Source organism: Oryza glaberrima, chromosome 10, assembly GCF_000147395.1.
Source record: "Oryza glaberrima chromosome 10, OglaRS2, whole genome shotgun sequence".
NCBI lineage: Eukaryota > Viridiplantae > Streptophyta > Magnoliopsida > Poales > Poaceae > Oryza > Oryza glaberrima.
The window spans coordinates 7,411,384-7,431,888 of NC_068335.1; the positions used below are offsets into that span (position 1 = coordinate 7,411,384).

The 20,505-nt window shown below is 42.4% G+C and overlaps 1 protein-coding gene across 1 annotated transcript; it reads right to left on the reverse strand.

Annotated features, from left to right (window-relative positions):
* Positions 1 to 373: 373 nt before the first annotated feature.
* LOC127785796 (pentatricopeptide repeat-containing protein At3g24000, mitochondrial-like) lies at positions 374 to 986 on the reverse strand. The gene is made up of 2 exons (XM_052313187.1): positions 654 to 986; positions 374 to 565 (listed from the first exon to the last, which is right to left on the reverse strand). The coding sequence occupies exons 1-2, from the start codon at positions 984 to 986 to the stop codon at positions 374 to 376; spliced, it is 525 nt and encodes a 174-aa protein (XP_052169147.1).
* Positions 987 to 20,505: the final 19,519 nt, after the last annotated feature.

The following is a 20,505-nucleotide window of genomic DNA, read 5'->3' on the forward strand; positions in this document are numbered from 1 at the left end:
AAGGTCAGCGTGATGTTTTTTAATAGGTTTGGTATTGTGAAATACATATATTAAAATATACTAATTTTGCTAATTGTGCAGATCTCTTCTTCTGTACACAATACCAATGTTGATAGTATGACTTATTATATTGGTTGTGGTCAATGTTATGAACTTAAAAGCTATGTTTGGAGCTATTTTATCCATATAATAATGGGTTAATTGGATCCATGCCACTACAACTTTGCGAAATTAAAAAAATGCCACTACTATTCGTCATATCGGCTACATGCCACTGGAAATTTCTAAAATTGGAACCATGCCACTCCCGTTCCTTCTTCTGTCTCTTTTCTCACGCTGTCTCTGTTTCCATCCACATCCCCTCCCTCCTTCCTCATCTCCAGCGATTGAGCAGGATGGAGGAGGACGGGGTCGAGGCGAACTTCTGGTCCTCGATCATGTCGTCGGTGAGGCCGAACACCCTCAGCTCCTCCACCGAGTGGTGCACCAGTAGGCTGTACCTCCCGCCGGCGCCGGTCTGCATCACCAGCGCGCCATCATTGCTGAGGTTGGCGAGGCCCTCGAACTGTGTCACTATCCACTTGTACCACCTCATGCTGAAAATGCAATGCCCCCTGGTCGACAAGCTCGACGTGCGCGCACGCCGAGAGCACGGTGAGGAACGTGACGTCGTTCGGCCGGAGCCTGTCCACCCGCATCATCTGGTCGAATAGCGCCAGCGCCTCCGCGACGCGCCCGTGTTGGCTGTGCCCAGACAGGACGGTGGTCCACATGGTGATGTTCCGCGCAGCCACCGCCGCGAACATCCAGCGCGCGTCCTCGGGGCTGCTGCATTTGAGGTACATGTCGACGAGCGCACTGTCGACGACGACGTTGCTGCCGCATCTTGTCCACGTCCTGGAAGTTACCAAAGTCCTGCTCCCGCAGCCGTGGCTCCTCCCGGACGCCGGCGATGCGGCGGGCCTCAAACGCTCGCCCCAGCCCATGCAGCGTCTCCAGCATGTGGCGGTAGGGAGTGCTCGGAGCCGTCACCGCCATCCTTGCCGTACTCGACGATGCGCCGTCCTTCGTCTTCTTTTGCAGTCGCCAGGGAGAAAGAAGTGGGAGATGGAAAGGGGGGAACGAAACGGCGTGAGAGAGGGGACAGAAAAAGGGATGAGAGTGGCATGGTTCCAATATTAGAAAATTTCAGTGGCATGTAGCCGATATGACGAATAGTATTGACATTTTTTAATTTCACAAAGTTGCAGTGGCATGGATCCAATTAACCCAATAATTTTATGTTTGTTGCTTTGTTATGGGATTTGGACCAATTCCCAATGTTCTTTGCTCGAGCTTTTTCCTCCTAGTTGTCGTAACCGTTGTACGTCTACTTGTACATTGACATTTTGGATTATTTCCATTATTGTCACTTATGCATTTTCCTGTTATGCTAAGCTCCATAGGTCTTACTGGTGTTTGTGAGATATATGCTGATGTATGCATAGTCTCTTTTATATTCGTGTTAATTAAGTTGCATGAAATGAAGGGCAAGCCTCTTACGGTCATCGCAAATTCCTTAGCTATTGGAGCAAAGCAATCAGTTAAACATAATGAGAACATTTAAATGAGGTCATCTTCATAATCAGTATCAAGCTCTTCTTAATTCTCCAAATCTGTTTTAGGTTGTTCTATGGCCCTCTTTATTTAGGCTTAGGCTTATTGGCCTAAACTTTTAAGTCAGCTTATTGGCTTATATGATTTATAAGCCAGTGGATTTAATGTCCTAAGTTTAATGGTAGAGTCATACATCTATCTCATATAAGCCAAAAAAACTTCTCCAACCTAGCTTTTGGCTTAATAGTGTTAGAGTGGCTTATGGCTTAAAAAAGCCAAATGAAAAAGCTGCTTGTTTGTTTTGGCTTAGACTTTTCGACTTATAAGTTGGCCTTTAAGCCTAAACAAAGAGGGCCTATATCACTTGACATGTTTTCATAACTAGTGAATTCAGGTGTATCAAATATATTGCCATGCATACTATCAAAAAGTGTGACAACAGGATCAAGCAAAAAGTGTGACAATAGGATCAAGCAAACTAGGTATAGGACTATGGTCACTTTCAACAATATTTTTTCCCTTGAATGGCCGAGCAAACCAGGTCACAACTTCTTCATGGCCATACAATTTGGTTGTTTCTGTGTTTGAAATTGATTCATCATCAAATTCATCATTATCATGACCAGTCATGTAATCTTCGAGGAGCAGATGTCCTAGCACAGATGAGCGGCGACACGACACCGAGCAGAGGGGCGTCGCTGACACGGAGCCGCTGCTCGTCGCCGGTGCACCTGCTGCACAAGCACAGGGAAGATCCGCCGAGCGCACCGGCATTGCTGGGGTTCGCCGGAGAGGTCACGGACATGTACCCGGTGCCCGTGGCGCCGGTGGTGCAGCCGCATGGGTTTAACCGGATGGACTCAGACAAGAGGAGGGCAGCGTCCTCGTCAGCTATCCAAGTTGACATCGCCAATTCTGATTTCTCCTTCAGTGTACAATGGTGATGGCCGAAAGGTTTCTGTACTGAAGTTGTATAGCAGCAAATATAGGAGTACAATGTGTAGTTGGTACCCTACATATAGAGATTAGAAAAGTACAGCCGAATTTTTTAAGAAACAATAAAGGCATAGCCTTGTATAACATATTCTTTCGGAATAAAGAGGCAGCAGCATTGGGGAACATCCAAATAATCTCCATCCTCTTTCGTCCAAATAATCTCCATTCTCTTACTATAAAACTACATGAAAAATTCTTGTTAATTCAAAATAAAAATGATAGTAATATTTAGCTGCAAAAGGTTCGAGCTGAAGGAGTCAACAATGTAGAAGCTGGACGATCCTATCGTAAGCCATTACTACTTATATTCAATATATGAAAGCTAAATGACATAAATCTGGATTTAGCTGCAAAATTGACCCTAGGAGCAGATAATTGATAGATTGGTAAGTGCTCCACGGCAGAGAAGTGTTTATAGGAATACTTCTCTAGGGGTAGCAGGGGTAAAGGTCGAAGAAAATTATAAATATACGAGGGTGAACAAGGTTCGGAGATAAACAACAACCATTCCCCGGCAACGGCGCTAGAAATGCTTCTTTGTACTCCCTCCGTCCCAAAATATAACAACTTTTAACCCTCAGAATTTGTCCCAAAATATAAAAACTTCTCCACCAACATTCTCTTCCCAACCAATCACAACCCTCCACCATTCACTTTTTCCACCTACCTCCACTACTCATCCAATCACAACCCTCCACTACTCACTTCTACCTACTTTCTTAATAACCGTGTCCAACCCTAAAACTTCTTATATTCTAGGACAGAGGGAGTATTTCTTATGGTCACAGATAAAATCCGCAAGCGCACGGACATACCACTATAGCACTTCACCAAGGAGTATTCCAAGGTATCGAATTTTTACAAGGAACGTGTGTGTTCAGCTCCTCTTCAATATCATCCAAGGACACAAAGCAAAAAATGGCAAAGGATAGAGAGGATTTACCAGTAAGGAACAGTGTCTACAGAAAGCTTAAATTTAATCATATCGCAATACTTTAGGCGCTGGCTTGCTCACTGCTACAAGATTGTGCTTTACTCCGTACCCGGACAGGGAGGACTACAGTGATCTTAAGGGTTGTTACCACCTCTATACCAACCTCTAACAAATTGTGCGATACGCAACAATCGCTAGTAATTAACAACCTACACACTGTATCTATGCAATTAATTACTACTCTAGCGTTAAGTAAACACTAAAGTAATCACTATCTATTAATGAACAATAGTGATCAATGATCCAGTATGCTAATAGAAACTAGCTAAGAGATAATCCTCACAAAACAAATCTCAATTACTCGATAAAGATAATATCAATTAAAGCAGAGTAATTGACAAGGTACAAAAGGTAAAGAGGAAAGTACCGAATACTCTGGAATTCCTCCGACTCTTTCTTCCTTACTCTCTCCTTATTTTAATGTACCTAAAAAGATACAATAGAGCCTCTTATAATTAAGCTCATGCTTGGTGTGTTGTGAATGAGGGAAGAGAAGGCTATTTATAGGTGGAGGTGCCTTGGGAGTGTGGAGATCCTCCATCTCTCCTCTTACCATCTGTTCTCCTGATAACGGTTGGAGCGTCGAAAACAGTCACAACCGTTATTGGGAGGTCGGTAGTAACTGCCTGCAAAAGATCGGGCTAAACGAAGCAGTTCATGGTTCGTCTGAACCCTAGCTGGCTCATTTGGCCCCCGACCTTCTCCTGGAGTTGTATCCCCTTTAGTATTTCTCTGGAGTTGGCCCATTTAAATATGATCTTATTGGGTTTGTGGGCCCAAGACTCCATGGACTTGGATATGGAAGTAATATTTTCCTTCTTTATGTATAGTTCTTCTCAACTTTAATAGTTTGTCACCTGCATTCAAATATGCACCAACACTTATGGAATTTGTTAGAAATAAACCCTACCACTATACTGGATATTTTATATTTTCAGTTTTATGCATGTATTGATGGTGTGAATTTGGTATGTAATAGCCATCAACAGTAGTGAAGCTAAACTTTAATCTAAAGAAAACCCAAGAAACACTGAAGGGGTACCTAGCTATTTAAGGATATGGGTGGATGACAAAGGGGTCCTCAGGGTCGTGCTCTACCTAGTTGGGGCGCTTCCCACATAGGCCTTGAACATAGGCCTCTCTCTTGCAGCTAGCCACTTGGGCCGGGGTCTCAGATAATGTTACATGCCCATAGGCCCATTATAGGTGATGCAACACCTTACTTATGTGATTGTGGCCAATTCAGATGAAAGTTGGAGATGGGGCTAGATCTATTGGAAAGATGACTCCGAGATCTTTCCAGCGGGTACTCACAAGCCGAAAACGGAGCTCGTATACAAATTTAGCGGCCATTTGAAATCAGCAAAGTAGCAGGTGGCCGAATCGGATTCAAGCACTTGGAGGACTTGATCGTGATGGCTGCTTGTTGATCCATGATGTGAGTAACGTTTGTATCTATAGTAGTCATGGTCACATCACTTTTCCCTCTCTTTCACTGTACAAATAGTGAGCAACAATTTATTACTCTGAATCTTGATGTAAAACAAAACAAGCGTATATATAGCACTGATTCAGATAAAGCAAAATGTTCAGCAGCAAAAATATTAACCTTACTTCTCCACATGTGTCTTAGCACGCATGATCATAGCAAGATTCAACCAGTACGTAGGTACCAAAGGTCACATCGCGAAACAAACAACCTTTCTACACACCAACTGGGTCTATCATTTAATTAAGCTAATTCCCTAATTAACCAGAAGTAACGATGTCACTAATTAATTACCATCTCCAACTGACACCAATCGAACCAGTTCAATGCAATACACATAAGCATATGTGTTGGCGTTAAACTATGCCGCTTTGATTTCAATCAACGTAGAACCAATTTGCACTGTTCGCCTCACATCCCTTTCTTTATGCTAATAATTCTTCTTGATCTCTTGCTCCACTAAAACGGACATCGTACCAACAAGGAAAGATACATGGGTCTTGGTCACAACATCACTACTGCCCTAGCTGCTTCTCCTTTCCTCCACCACAATTGGTAGAAAATATTTATGTTTCAACCAGACACAACATTAAAAAGTAACTGATTAGAACATCCAGACCGTACCATCAGCAACATGGAAGAAAAGATAGTGTGCATCATATGCAACATTAGAAAAAAAAAGAGTGAAACACTCTAATGCAACAAAGATAAATAATACACCGCGACAAGCCTAGCATTTGTCTTTTCCTCTAATCTGGTGGTCGTATCAATCTTCATCCTCTACTCAAGTGGCCAGATGTCAGATTCCTACTACAAGGAGATAAGTGTTGATGCGAACAAGAAATAAAGACAGAAAGATAGCAGTTAAATCCATAAACGATAGCCGATCGGCTAGTCACCGATGACGTATCATTTATCTTTGAGCCGATGTCATATTTGAATCGATCGGCGATTATAAATAAGCAAGAAACTAAATCTATTTGATCGGCTGTAGATATCAATGGTATATAATGATTTCGTCGATATATACTTAAATCAAGTGATTGGGATAGATCGGTCATCATGCCGAGACAGTATAAATCACTTAGATCGAAATATATATTAACGAGAAGATTACAAGCATTCATAGCATAGCCGATCAGATAGATCTAGCATGTATCGGCTAATACTCCGATACCACTCTATATTAAGATCTTAAAGCAAGCAAAATATATCAAATAGGAAGCTTAATATACCTAAACGCAACAAGATCTTAACATAAAGGGCAGATTTAACATGTCAATCAAGCACATAAGACATAAGGTAGTTAAATCAGGTAAGATCGGCTGAAATCCCGATGAAACCCTAATCGGCAACCAAAACGCAGGCTAGAGATTGAGATTCTAATCATGACTTATAAGGTCAAACTCAACTGATGCAGCTATAAGTATGAAAAGAATAACAATATCTAGACAATCAAGCCGTTGGTTGTTTCATAGGATGGTAGATACCCTATATAATTTAAATCAACATTGATATTTAACCTAATCGGCTGCCTTCTAACAATTGATGTTAGCCGATTAAAGGTTAGATAACGATATTGTTAGAGATTATATAGAATATATGATAACTCGATGAATTACATAAACAAGATTAGAGTATAATAAAGATGGAAGCACTAATCCCGAGAATGCAAGCCGCCATAACAAGTTTTACCTCTAGCTGAAGATCGAAACCGATGCAGCTCAACCCAAAAGCAAGAACTCGTCGAAAGTAAACGAAAGTAAAGGGTGGCGATGCGCCGAGATTGTTATTGAACGTGTGTTGTTTGATTACATGGTTTTGGGTCATATTTATACCCGAGATACAAAATATGTCCTTGTCGTATACGACTATTATCTCTAACAAACTCTAAGATACCATAAGTCTTTGCGGCAGACTTTTGCCCAAACTTATCTCTATGGAAATCACATAAAATATCCTAATTAATAGATACAATTGCCTTTTAAGGACATAACCCGTGCGTGGCAACCCATATGAAGCACATTAACTTAATCTGACAACGTGTACCGGGTCACATTGTCGGAATCGGCTTAATCGGCTAACCTCATCCAACTCGAACTCTGCCGATTCTGGTCACAGCCGATTCGGACTTTAGCCGATCCTAGCTCTGTTTTTGGAACGATCTCTATCTTGGATTCTGCTTCGGTTTTATCTCCATCTCCGATACTTAAGTTACCAAATTTGGTCGTTAACACATGCCCCTAAGTCCAGAATATTTGGTAATGTTTCGGATTTGCCATATCTGCTTCTCCAAGAATATCGCTCATTGCCATTTTTTTGACCGTTACCACAGTGCTTTAAATACTAACCATCACCCCTGAGAAATTTCACACCGTTACCTCCGTTTTCACCACTTAAGCAAACTTCGTCTTCTCTTCCTCCGGCGATCCCCTCGGTGCGCAAGGTGATCTCAAGGCGATTCGTCCTCCGGCCAAGCTTCCGTCCACAGCGATATCGACTTCCGCCAGCCCGTCTGCCGTGCCATCAACCGAGTACGCAGAGGTATGTGCCCCATTGGCTAGATCTTTCTTCTTTATGCAGTAGATCGGTTTCTCCTTGTCTCATCTTGTTCTCTTCTTCTCTATTCTTTTCTGTATTTGTAGCATCTTTCCAATTTGGTTGCAATTCCCAGCCTATCTCACGAGCATCAGTATTTTCTTGGTCCAATCGGCAATTCCGACCCCACTGAGTTCATCATCGCCGAAACCAATAGGATACCCTTTAGATTGGCCAACCCAAATCTAGGTCATTGGAAAAACACTTTCAAGTCTTGGCCTTCCCTTGAGAAAACTTCTCTCGAGAAAAGTTGGCATGTATGGTACAAGCGCGTATCGGCTAGCAAACAAGTTCACGGGGATGAACTAGGAATCGGCCAAGCCCTTGCAAATTCGGCTAAGGACGAACCCCTGATGGCTTCTGCAACATATTTTTGGTCCAACACCCTCAATGCCTTCATGTTCAACCAAGGGCCGATGACCCCCACTCTGCTTGATATCATCATGATCACTGGTTTGGATGTGACTTCATCGGCTAATCCCATGAACTTGAACTCCAAGAACCAATTCGACTTCACGACCAAGAGCATAGGTGGCTGGTCTGGCTATGTTGATGCATACATGGGCAAAGGATCGGTTACTCCCTGAGAGCACACAACCTTTCTGTTAATGTGGCTCGAGAAATTCCTGTTCTGTGAATCAAGCTATGGCCCTATCACCAATTGGCAATTCCTAGCAGAAGCCCTTGAAGCCAAGAAGCAAATCCCTTTGGGCAAAATTCTCCTCGGCTATCTATATCAGATGTTGAACAACACATCGGCCAAGATAGCTGTAGGCTCAGTAGTAGGTGCAGGTGGTCCTTGGTGGTTGTTGCAAACATGGCTTAACCTTGTTGCCATAAATGCTGTGAATCGGCCATCTTTGACAGATACTGAATTCCCAAGGCTAGAATTGATCACCAACGATGATGGAAAAGAACTCACTCACCGCCGATGCATGTCGTATGGAGAGGCTGCATCAACACCAGCCGATTCTGGAGCAAAGCTATCGGCTGAATTGCTCAAAGACTGGTTCTGCAGTTTCTATGAGGGCTTCCAGAAAGATGCTCGAGTGTGGTTTGCATATGAAGATTCAGTGGAGTTCGAGCTGCCATCAGACTTCATATTTGAAGACATCAATTCTGAGAAATTTGATAAGTCCATGGAAGTCTTCTCGGCTGCTACCAGTCTATGTATTCTTCCTGTTGGCATCCATCAAGGGAGAAACATACAAGTATCTTATGAGTTCTACCATCCAATGAGCTCGGCTAGGGAATTTGGGATGGGACAACTGCCAATCGGCTTGTACTTTGCTGATAAGATCCAATGCAGAGGAGAGATCTCATCAACACTGATGATGGATCGGCTGTTTAATATCCCAGGACCCTCTTTGGGTAGCATTGACAATATAGAACTAGCAAGATTCAGGATCAAGAACTTTGACATATGGTAGGGTGAATAGAAGCAACACTTGTTCCACCAATCAGCTTCCATGTACATGACAGATCTATTCCCAGATGTCATCCCTCAGGTAAATCTTTACTTTGTCAATTCTGTTAAAATAGCTATTAGCCGATTTGTATCTTGACTAATCTTCTTCTTCTATTTTGCAGACAACAGAATCTTCTCCTCCCCACAAAAGCAATAGTGGCAAGGACATAGAATATGCTCCAGGCCTTATCCCAAATGGAGGTGGATTAGCTCCCCCTGTTATCAGCTGCCATGCCCCCAGGACCTTGAGTCTACTCCAAGGGCAGCTGAAAGAACCAGCCGATGCCGGCAGGAAGAGGAAAACTAAGGCATTGGTTGTTGACCCATCGGCTCTGGCTCCAAAGAAAAAGGCCAAGAAGAAGAAATCCAAGCCAACCGATGACTTGCCTACCTTAGATCCATCCATAGAACAAGCCCTAGATGAAGAAGAGATCGAGGAAGATGTCGACCAAGCTGCAACCGAACTGAGTGACTTAGGAGAAAAAACACCATCGGCTTCACCCAAACAGACTCCTCCAACTCCTGCTGCTCCAGCCCATTTCTCAAGGGTAAATAACTCACACTTGATCACCTTTTGCAACCATTTCATATAGTCGATTATTTATAAGTCTTGTATTTGCAGAAAAAGAAAACTGTCGTGAACAAGAAATCGGCACCAGCACCAACTAAACTAGCTCCACCGGTAAGATTCTCTCTGTAAAAATCCTTTAACTCTGATCATAACCGATGTTAATTAACAATTGTTTTTTCAGCCTCCTCCTCCTCCTTCGCCTCCTGTGCAGCCGACGCCAAGTGATCATACTCCATCGGCCGCAGGCAGCCACAATCTTGAGGAGGAAGAACAAACAACTGCTCCTTCTATCCCAGTAAGCCTTTCATTGCCATAAATCTTAGATCGGTTGCATAATTTGTTTGACATTTAACTGTCTTGAATTTTCTCTCTAGTAGGTCTTAGCCGATATGTTTTCCTTTGACATCAAGGATTACTTTGACGAGGAGGCAGAAGAAGAAACAACAAGCAAGACTCTAGCCCCTCTAGATGAAGATGTCAAAAGAACTCTTGAAGACATATCTCATCGGCTAGAGTCAACATTAGACAACTTAGTGGCTTACTGTGGTTCAATCCGGGCAAGATTTGCAGAGATTCAAGCCCTAGTCCCGGATGATCTGGCGAATACCATCTCTTCACCTATCTATCTCAAGCAACATCAATTCAAGATGGAAAAGGCCAAGCAAAGGATAGCTGATCGGCGAGAGCGAAGGGATATTGAAGCCACTATTCAGGCCAATCAGCAACTTGTGCATGAAGAGAAAGCTAAGCTTGATCAACTCTATGTTGGGCCAATTCAGTCTAACAAAGATCGGTTTGAAGCCCGCAAGATTGATCTCATAGCACAACTTAAAGAATGCAACACCAAGCTAGATCTGGAAAAACAAAAATTAGCCAATCTTCCCAATGCCGTTGAAGAACAGAAGTCCAGACTAAGATCGGCCATAAAAAATGTGGCTGATATGACCAAGTCCCTCAAGGTCATTCCTGGAACCGACGCCCAAGATATCCAAGCTATTGAAAAAGTAGATCAAATTAGACAACGGGTTGTATCGGCTATCCGGCGTTACTTGTCTGGATGATTACCTTTGTAATAGGACTTAGAAAATTTTTGTAATCGGCTAAGAAATTTTGGTACATCCTTTCGACTATCACTGAACCTTTGTGCTGATTAATATAACTTCTCAATTGACTCGAAAATTCTGAACTGTGGAAATTCTCAACTTCGAAAATTCTCAACTTTTGTCTATATGTGTCCCCCTAATTTTGCAATGACGAAGACATTGATAAAATCATTTCTTTGACCAAGGGCGATATATTAAATATCAGCCAGCACACATCGGCAAAACACAACCGATCATGATAAGAAAGAAAAATAACTAAGGGCGATATAACAATATCGGCCGTCATATATCGGCAGAACACAGCCGATTATGATAATAAAAATTGCTAAGGGCGATATAACAATATCGGCCATCGTATATCGATAGAACACAGCCGATTATGATAATAAAAACTGCTAAGGGTGATACAACTATATCGGCCATCTGAAGGCGATGTAATCACATCGGCTAACATGCATCGGCAACACCCAGCCGATCATGCATTGACCTAGACACTTGGATAATATTTCTTCAAGTACTTGCCATTGAGTGCTCGTCCATAAACTTCTCCATCAAGTCCTTGCAACATATAAGCCCCCTTAGACACAACCTTATGGATTTGAAATGGTCCTTCCCAATTCGGTGACCACTTGCCGAATTTGTTATCTCAAGTTCCTATCAGCAAAATTAACTTCCAAACAAGCTCTCCCTCAGAAAAAGACTTAGGCACCACCTTCTTGTTATAATGTCGAGCAACCCTTTCTTTATCCCTCGTAACTTTTGTGAGAGCTCTCAATCTTGATTGAACCAAGTCTTCTTTTTCATCGGCCATAAGGTTATAATACTCATCGGCTGTCAAGTTATCTTGTAAATCCATTCGTCTCGAGCCAATTCTAACTTCCCATGGCAAAACTGCCTCATGTCCATAAACAATCTTATAAGGAGGAACTTGAATTGATCTATGACAAGCCATCCTATAAGACCACAACGCTTCTGCCAATCTAGAATGCCATTGCCGAGGATAATCGGAAATCTTTCTCTTAACCAACTTGATCAAACTCTTGTTAGACGCCTCGGCTTGTCCATTGGCCTGTGCATAATACGGGGAAGAATTTAATAACTTAATGCCCATGCTATTGGCAAACTGAACAACCTCATCGGACACAAAGATCAAGCCTTGATCGGTTGTAATGGTCTGGGGAATACCAAGCGGTATATTATATGCTCTTTGACAAACTATATAGCATCCCCTGAATCAACATTCTTCAAAGGAACAGCTTCCACCCACTTGGTGAAATAATCCGTTGCAACCAATATAAATTTATGCCCCTTGCTGGAAGGTGGATTAATTTGGCCGATCATGTCCATACCCACCTCTGAATGGCCAAGGCTTGATAATAGGATTCATAGCCGACGCTGGTGCTCGTTGAATCGTTCCAAACTTCTGACAATCTTGACATCCTTTGTAATATCTGAAGCAATCCTCCAACATTGTCGGCCAAAAATATCCTGCACGTCGAAGCAACCACTTCATCTTATGAGCCGATTGATGAGTACCACAAATTCCTTCATGTACCTTGCCTATCACAACCTTGGCTTGATTGGTACTCAAACATTTAAGCAACACCCCGTCAATCGTCCGATAATATAACTCATCATCCAACAAGGTGTATTTCAAAGCTTTATAACGCAATTTCCGAGAAGCCGATTGAGATGGATTCTGCAAATATTGATACACATCATACCTCCAATCATCGGCTGTTATCATGGAAACTTATACTTTAATATCCTTCATCATCAGCTTGTACCCCGATGCCCCTAGAGCCAAATCATTAGCTTCAACATTTTGTTCTTGAGACACATGCTTTAAAGTTACTAGCCGAAATCCATCCATCAACTCTCGGCACTTCTCATTGTAGTTCATCAATGTATCATTCCTGCATTCATATTCTCCTGCCAATTGATTGATCACCAACAACGAATCACCCATAATCTCGATAGCATCGGCTTCAACTTCCTTAAGCAATTGCAACCCCTTGAGAACTGCTTCATATTCAGCCTGATTGTTAGTTGCATAAGGTTTAATAGTACGGGCAAACTCAAAACTTGCCACTCGAGGGGAAATTATAACCAAGCTGATACCACAACCATGAGTGCACACGGATCCATCAAAAAATAAAGTCCAAGGCACATGATGTCAACTGAGCCGATTGAGTCATCACGATGGTCCACAATAAAATCGGCTATAGTTTGTCCCTTAATCGCCTTCGGTGACTCATACCGAAGATCAAATTCTGTTAAAGCAAATATCCACTTTCCAACCCTTCCTTTTAGAATCGGAGCCGATAGCATGTACTTAACCACATCGGCTTTACATATCACAGTGCATTCATTGGACAATAGATAATGCCTTAACTTTGTGCAAGAGAAATATAAGCACAAACACAACTTTTCCACAGGAGAATACCTTGTCTCTGCATCCAAGAGCCTTCGGCTCAAATAAAACACAGCTCTCTCTTTCCCTTCAAGCTCCTGAATCAAAACAGAGCTGATTGACTTCTCACCGGCCGACAGATATAATCTGAAAGGTATCCCCTTCTGTGAAGGGATTAAAACTGGAGGAGAACTAAGATATTCTTTAATATTATCCAAAGCCTTTAGTTGTTCTGCCCCCAAGTGAATTCTTGATCGGCTTTCAATCTCAACAAAGGTGTAAAAGGCTCTAACCTTCCAGACAAATTGGAGATAAACCTTCTAACAAAATTTATCTTGCAGATCAACTCCTGCAACTTCTTCTTGTCCTCCGGAGGTTGAATTTTCTTAATTGTATTAATACTCCTTTGAGTGACATCAATCCCCCTCTCATGAACAAGAAATCCCAAAAACTGACTAGCCGATACACCGAAATCACACTTTGTCGGATTCATCTTCAGGCCGTATTTTCTGGTCCTCTCGAAAACCTTCCTCTAATCGGCTATGTGGTTCTCTATTTCCTTTGATTTAACGACCACATCATCAATATAAACTTCGACCAACCAGCCAATCAGATCGTGGAATATGTAATTCATGGCCCTCTGATATATAGCTCCAACGCTCTTTAAACCAAAAGTCATCATAACCCACTCAAACAAGCCAATTGCACCAGGACACCTAAAAGCTGTCTTATAAATGTCTTCTTCGGCCATAAAGATCTGATTGTAACCTGCATTGCTATCCATAAAACTTAATATCTTATGTCCTGAAGCAGCATCAACCAACTGATCGGCAACCGGCATTGGGTACTCGTCCTTTGGGGTAGCCTTGTTTAGATCCCGAAAATCAATGCACACTCTGACCTTGCCATTTTTCTTGATAACTGGAACTATATTGGAAACCCACTCAGCATATCAGCATGGACGAATAAAACTAGCATCATATAAACAAGGCCGCTGGTATGGTCTAACCCCCGGTTTAATAGGAAGCCGATGTTCAACAATCGATCGGCTAAGTCCTGGCATCTCATAATACTCCCAAGCAAAGCAATCTCTATATTCTTTTAAAAGCTCTATCAACTTGGTTCTTAATTCTGGAGATAAATTCTTACTGATGAATGTCGGCCTTGGTCACCTAGACCTATATCAATTTCTTCCAAATCACCAGCCGACATAAAACCCTGCCCTTGCTTGTCATCGAGATCATCTACTATGTCCTTGGTGTAGACGTTTGGACCCTCCGCGATGCCCTCAAAATAATTATTTGGGCTCTCCATCTTGAATTGGCTGTATATCACAATCGGACACTTTTAGAAAATCTCCATCCCAAACTTTTCCAGACAGGCAATCAATACCATCCATCTCCCAAAGAGCTAAATCGGCACAGGAACGTTAACTGACCTGTCAGCTGGCACGATCTCAATCTTGTCACCTTACCATTGAATCAAGCATTGATGCATGGTCGAAAGAATACAACAATTAGCATGAATCCAATCCCTTCCGAGCAACAAGCTATAGGAACCCTTCCCATCGATGACAAAAAACGTTGTAGGAACAGTCTTGCTGCCGACTGTTAGTTCCACATTCAAAACTCCTTTAGTCTCTGATGGATTGCCACCAAAATCCTTGAGAACCATGTTAGTTTTGATGAGATCATCTGAATTTCTGCCCAACTTTCTAAATGTAGCATATGGCATCAAATTCACAGCGGCTCCCCCATCAACGATCATCTTGGACATCGGCTCCCCGTTGAAAAATCCATTGATATACAACGGCTTGAGATGACGATTCTCTGTCCCCTCTGGCTTCTCCAAAATCGCTTGTTCTGGCGACAAAACCAATCTAGCAGAGGCTTCTTCAACTTCATCAACATTGGCTTGCCTGGCTTCAAATTCTGCTGGTAGCATAAAAACCATGTTTACCAATGCAGATGCAGTAGCCTTGCCCTTGGGCAACCTTTTCGCTTTATCGGCTTCAACCTCATCGGCTGCTATGACCGTGCTCTTAATGCGCCACTCCTACTTGATTTTTGTTTTCTTCAGCCGATGGTTAATCTCCTGTTCTACCTCTTGAAAGCGCTCCCTATTCCTCATTCTTTGAACCCTTCTCTTCTGATTCTTGGTGAAAATGCCTGTTGGACACCATTGTGTTTCCTATCTTCATCTTCATCATGATGATAATCTTGGTTTACTGGACCCAACCTCTAATGAACAGGTACCCTCTTTTGACTCAGCCGATTACCTCTATTATAGGATCGGCTTGAACCCCTTGCAGTGTCACTACATCCAGGGCAATCCTCAATCGATGGCAGCCTCATACCCTTATTCTAGCAGAATCTAAAGAACTCACAGTCCCAATGAGGATCAAATCCACCATCATCTTCTTCACAATACCTCTCCTACTGCTTGTCATACCTTCTTTGATATTTGTTGATAATCCTAGTTGAACTCAACTGAGAACCTCGAATTTTCCTTTGATCGGCAGGCCTTCCAGCTGTATGCACCATATTAACAGGGAAAGAATTACCATCAACCTTCATCGGCTTCTTTGAATCATCAAATTTAATCTTCCCCCCTTCAATGGCCACCTGGATCTGCTGTCTGAAAACCTTACAATCATTGGTATTGTGAGAACCAGAATTATGCCATTTGCAATACCTTCTTTTGCCTAGCTCTTCGGCCAATGCTATTATATGACCAGCAGGAAGTTGAATCTGTTTCTCTCGAAGTAACAAATCGATAATCTTTTCAGCCTTGGTGATAACAAAGTCAAATCTTTCTTCTTTTCCAGAACTTCTCACCCATGGGCATGGCAAAACCTTCTTGCTCCAGACCCACTCGGCTGCTGCTACTTCGGAATCATCCTCTTCATCGGAACCATGCATGTCAGGGTACACATGGTTGATCTTTTTAAAATTCTTCTTAGCTTCTGCAAACCTTTGTTCATGTAGGGTTACCTTCTGTGCAAGATGAGACCAGCTTTCAAATTCTTGAGATGAAAATTTCTCCTTGATCGGAGCTATCAAACACTGAAAAGCCAAATCGGCTAGCGGAGAATCGGTCAGAGCCAAACTGTAGCACCTATTCCTCATCTCTCTGAATCTCTGAATGTAATCCTGCACAGATTCATCATGCCTTTGTCTGATTGCTGTCAGGTCAGATAATTTCATCTCATGGATCCCACTGTAGAAATAGTTGTGAAACTGTTTCTCCAAATCGGCCCAACTATTGACAGAGTTGTATGGCAAAGAAGAAAACCAAGTAAATGCCGATCTGGATAAGGACAAAGGAAACAATCTAACCCTTAAAGCATCAACAGCCGATGCCTCACCACATTAGGCCAAGAATCGGCTGACATGTTCATAAGTTGAGACATTGTCTTGTCCTGAGAATTTTGAAAAATCTGGAACTTTGTATCGGTTAGGTAATGGAACCCTCTCAAACCACTCAGGGTACGGAAGACCGATACAAGTTTCCAGGATCCTTCGGCTTAAGCCCAAACTGCTCCCTCATCACATCTGCTATCATATCGGCCCATTGTCTCTGCTGAGGCACCCCTTGCGCTTGCTACTGTATCGGCACAAACTAATTGAACTGAGGAGCATACTAAGGCTGAGGCAATCCCCCTTGTTGGACATGAGGCGAAGGAGGTTGGTAATGATAATTCAAGTTACCCCGTTGGTAGTTCTGGACATTCGGCTGAATATTATGCACCAAATGTTCAGGAATAACCTGAGCCACAACCGATTGATCCGGTCGTACAACGTGTACCAGATGCTCAGGGACGACCTGAGTCGCATTTTGATGATTCAGCCGATTTTTAGGCGTCCTCAACCCAGTCGACATCTGCTGGACCGTTTGCTGCTGAATCGGCTGAGTTGTCTGCTGTTGAATCGGCTGACCTATCTGTTGCCTCGGCGACGTCTGCTGAGTGGATCCACCAGTCGGCAGTGTTGGCAAAAACATTGAAGCAATTTGCTCTTGGGACAGCCGATTGATATTTTGCCCAACATGTTGTGGCTGTTCTCTAGTCAACAATCGAGGATTAATCATTTGCCTTTGTGCCGACGATGGTGCAGCTGGTGCAGGAGCCGAAACCGGTGCTGTCAGCTGAACTAGTGGTACATTGGAAACATTGGAAACACCTTGTTGGTTACCTGTGACCAAAGGTCTATAGTTTGGGAAAACACCACCTAGTAAATAGACTGGCCCCGTAGCTTGATGCTCAGCTATCGTACCATCAACCAATGACTTCACCATGTTTGTCAAGGTATTGACTAAGACTCTTGATTGGTTGATCAAAGCATGTTGTACTGCATAGTCAATCCGATCTTGGAAATTGTTAAACTGCGGTTGTACTTCATTGCCATCTTCACCAAGATCCTCAACCACTCCTTCCTGAAAGCCGTCGCCTTTATTGCCTGAGCCGTCTGTAATACCTTTATCGCCTTGGGATGACCTTGAGCCAACTTCGTCGACAGCAACTACTTTCACTTTGTATTTTTCGTAAACTTTCCCGTGGGTTTCTGCGAAATACTTCATGAATTGCTCCTGAGCGCTCTTCATCATTAGTTCGAAATCCTTCTTTTGTTCTGGCGATAACTTGTCTATAGTGACTGGAACAATGTTCCCTTCATTAACGTCAGACCCATTTGGCTTCGGGATCTTGGATTGAAGATCTGCCGACTTGCCCGTCGACGGCAAAGGTTGCTTGTCTGCTGACATGCTTGCCGTGTCCCACCGGGCGTGCCAAAAGGGTGTTGATGTGAAAAACACGAGGCTTGGAAGATCTGCTTAACTTCAGTGCAAGTCCGAAAATCTTGCTTTTAGGTTTGTGAGCGTGCCAGTTGATTTGATCCTGCAATCAACAAGAAATAAAGACAGAAAGATAGTAGTTAAATCCATAAACGATACCCGATTAGCCAGTCGCCGATGACGTATCATTTATCTTTGAGCCGATGTCATATTTGAATCGATCGGCGATTATAAATAAGCAAGAAACTAAATCTATTTGATCGGCTGTAGATATCAATGGTATATAATGATTTCGTCGATATATACTTAAATCAAGTGATTGGGATAGATCGATCATCATGCCGAGACAGTATAAATCACTTAGATCGAAATATATATTAACGAGAAGATTACAAGCATTCATAGCATAGCCGATCAGATAGATCTAGCATGTATCGGCTTATACTCCGACACCACTCTATATTAAGATCTTAAAGCAAGCAAAATATATCAAATAGGAAGCTTAATATACCTAAACGCAACAAGATCTTAACATAAAGGGCAGATTTAACATGTCAATCAAGCATATAAGACATAAGGTAGTTAAATCAGGTAAGATCGGCTAAAATCCCGATGAAACCCTAATCGGCAACCAGAAAACAGGCTAGAGATTGAGATTCTAATCATGACTTATAAGGTCAAACTCAACTGATGCAGCTGTAAGTATGAAAAGAATAACAATATGTAGACAATCAAGCCGTTGGTTGTTTCGTAGGATGGTAGATACCCTATATAATTTAAATCAACATTGATATTTAACCTAATCGGCTGCCTTCTAACAATTGATGTTAGCCGATTAAAGGTTAGATAACGATATTGTCAGAGATTATATAGAATATATGATAACTCGACGAATTACATAAACAAGATTAGAGTATCATAAAGATGGAAGCACTAATCCCGAGAATGCAAACCGCCATAACAAGTTTTACCTCTAGCTGAAGATTGAAACCGATGCAGCTCAACCCAAAAGCAAGAACTCGTCGAAAGTAAACAAAAGTAAAGGGTGGCGATGCGCCGAGATTGTTATTGAACGTGTGTTGTTTGATTACATTGTTTCAGGTCATATTTATACCCGAGATACAAAATATGTCCTTGTCGGACACGACTCTTATCTCTAACAAACTCTAAGATACCATAAGTCTTTGCGGCAGACTTTTGAACAAACTTATCTCTAAGGAAATCACATAAAATATCCTAATTAATAGATAATTGCCTTTTAAGGACTTAACCCGTGCGTGGAAACCCATATTAAGCACATTAACTTAATCCGACAACGTGTACCGGGTCACATTGTCGGAATCGGCTTAATCGGCTAACCTCGTCCAACTCGAACTCTGCCGATTCTGGTCACAGCTGATTCGGACTTTAGCCGATCCTTGCTCTGTTTCCGGAACGATCTCTATCTTGGATTCTGCTTCGGTTTTATCTCCATCTCCGATACTTAAATTACCAAATTTGGTCATTAACAATAAGCCGGAGCTATTGCTCTAGCGTTGGGTCCACGGTAGCTGCCACAATCTGGTGTTGTTGCTGCTCCTCCTGCTCGTCCGCTTCTTTATTGGAGAGATAAGCCAGAGCTAAACGAGGATAATCAAGGATATGTCCTTCAGCTGTTCATGGGCAGGGAAATATCCGAGTCATCCTAAGACCTGTCCAGGAGCATTTCCTAATGCCCGCAAACCAGGTCAACACATATACACATGTGCATGCGCGCGCACACAAATACTCCCATTGTTCCACATTATAAAATGTTTTGGCCTCTCCGTGATTCACCTAGATTAACTAATATACATATGAATATGAATTTGGACATACGACATACATACGGAGCACATACTTGGATCTATCCATGAATCTATTCAAAATCCAAAACATATTATAATGTGCAATAAAAGAAATAGCTATGAATAGTGGAAGAGAAGATGCAATTAAAACAACTAATACTAATCTTTATTCTTGGTTATCATCATAATAATTTTGTTATATAAGCTTAAGCAATTGTGTTAGCCGCTAGTGATGAATTCATCTTACACCACTAACAATAGACTATGGGCCACACTGATCTCTACATCTACTAATGGGTTGGGTATTAAAACCACATTCTCTCTCTCTTGGACTGCATTGGCATATTGATGTAAATCATGCATGGGCCTAGCCCAACTCACAAGGTTCATCCTTGCCGTACACGTGTGCTACAGCTGTAGGATCGACACACAAGAACTAAGCCAACCAGAGGGGAGGTGAATGGTTGGTATACCCAAAAACCGAAAACTTTTAGCGGAAATAAAAGTTACCCTCGAAATCGACGGAAGTCGGTCTGACCGAGATTGATATGCCGGTCTGACCGAGTAGATGCCGCCGGTCTGACCGGTGTTGAATCTCCGGTCTGACCGCCGAAGTCGCCTGCCGCGCCTATCGCCGCCGCCGGTCTGACCGCCACAATG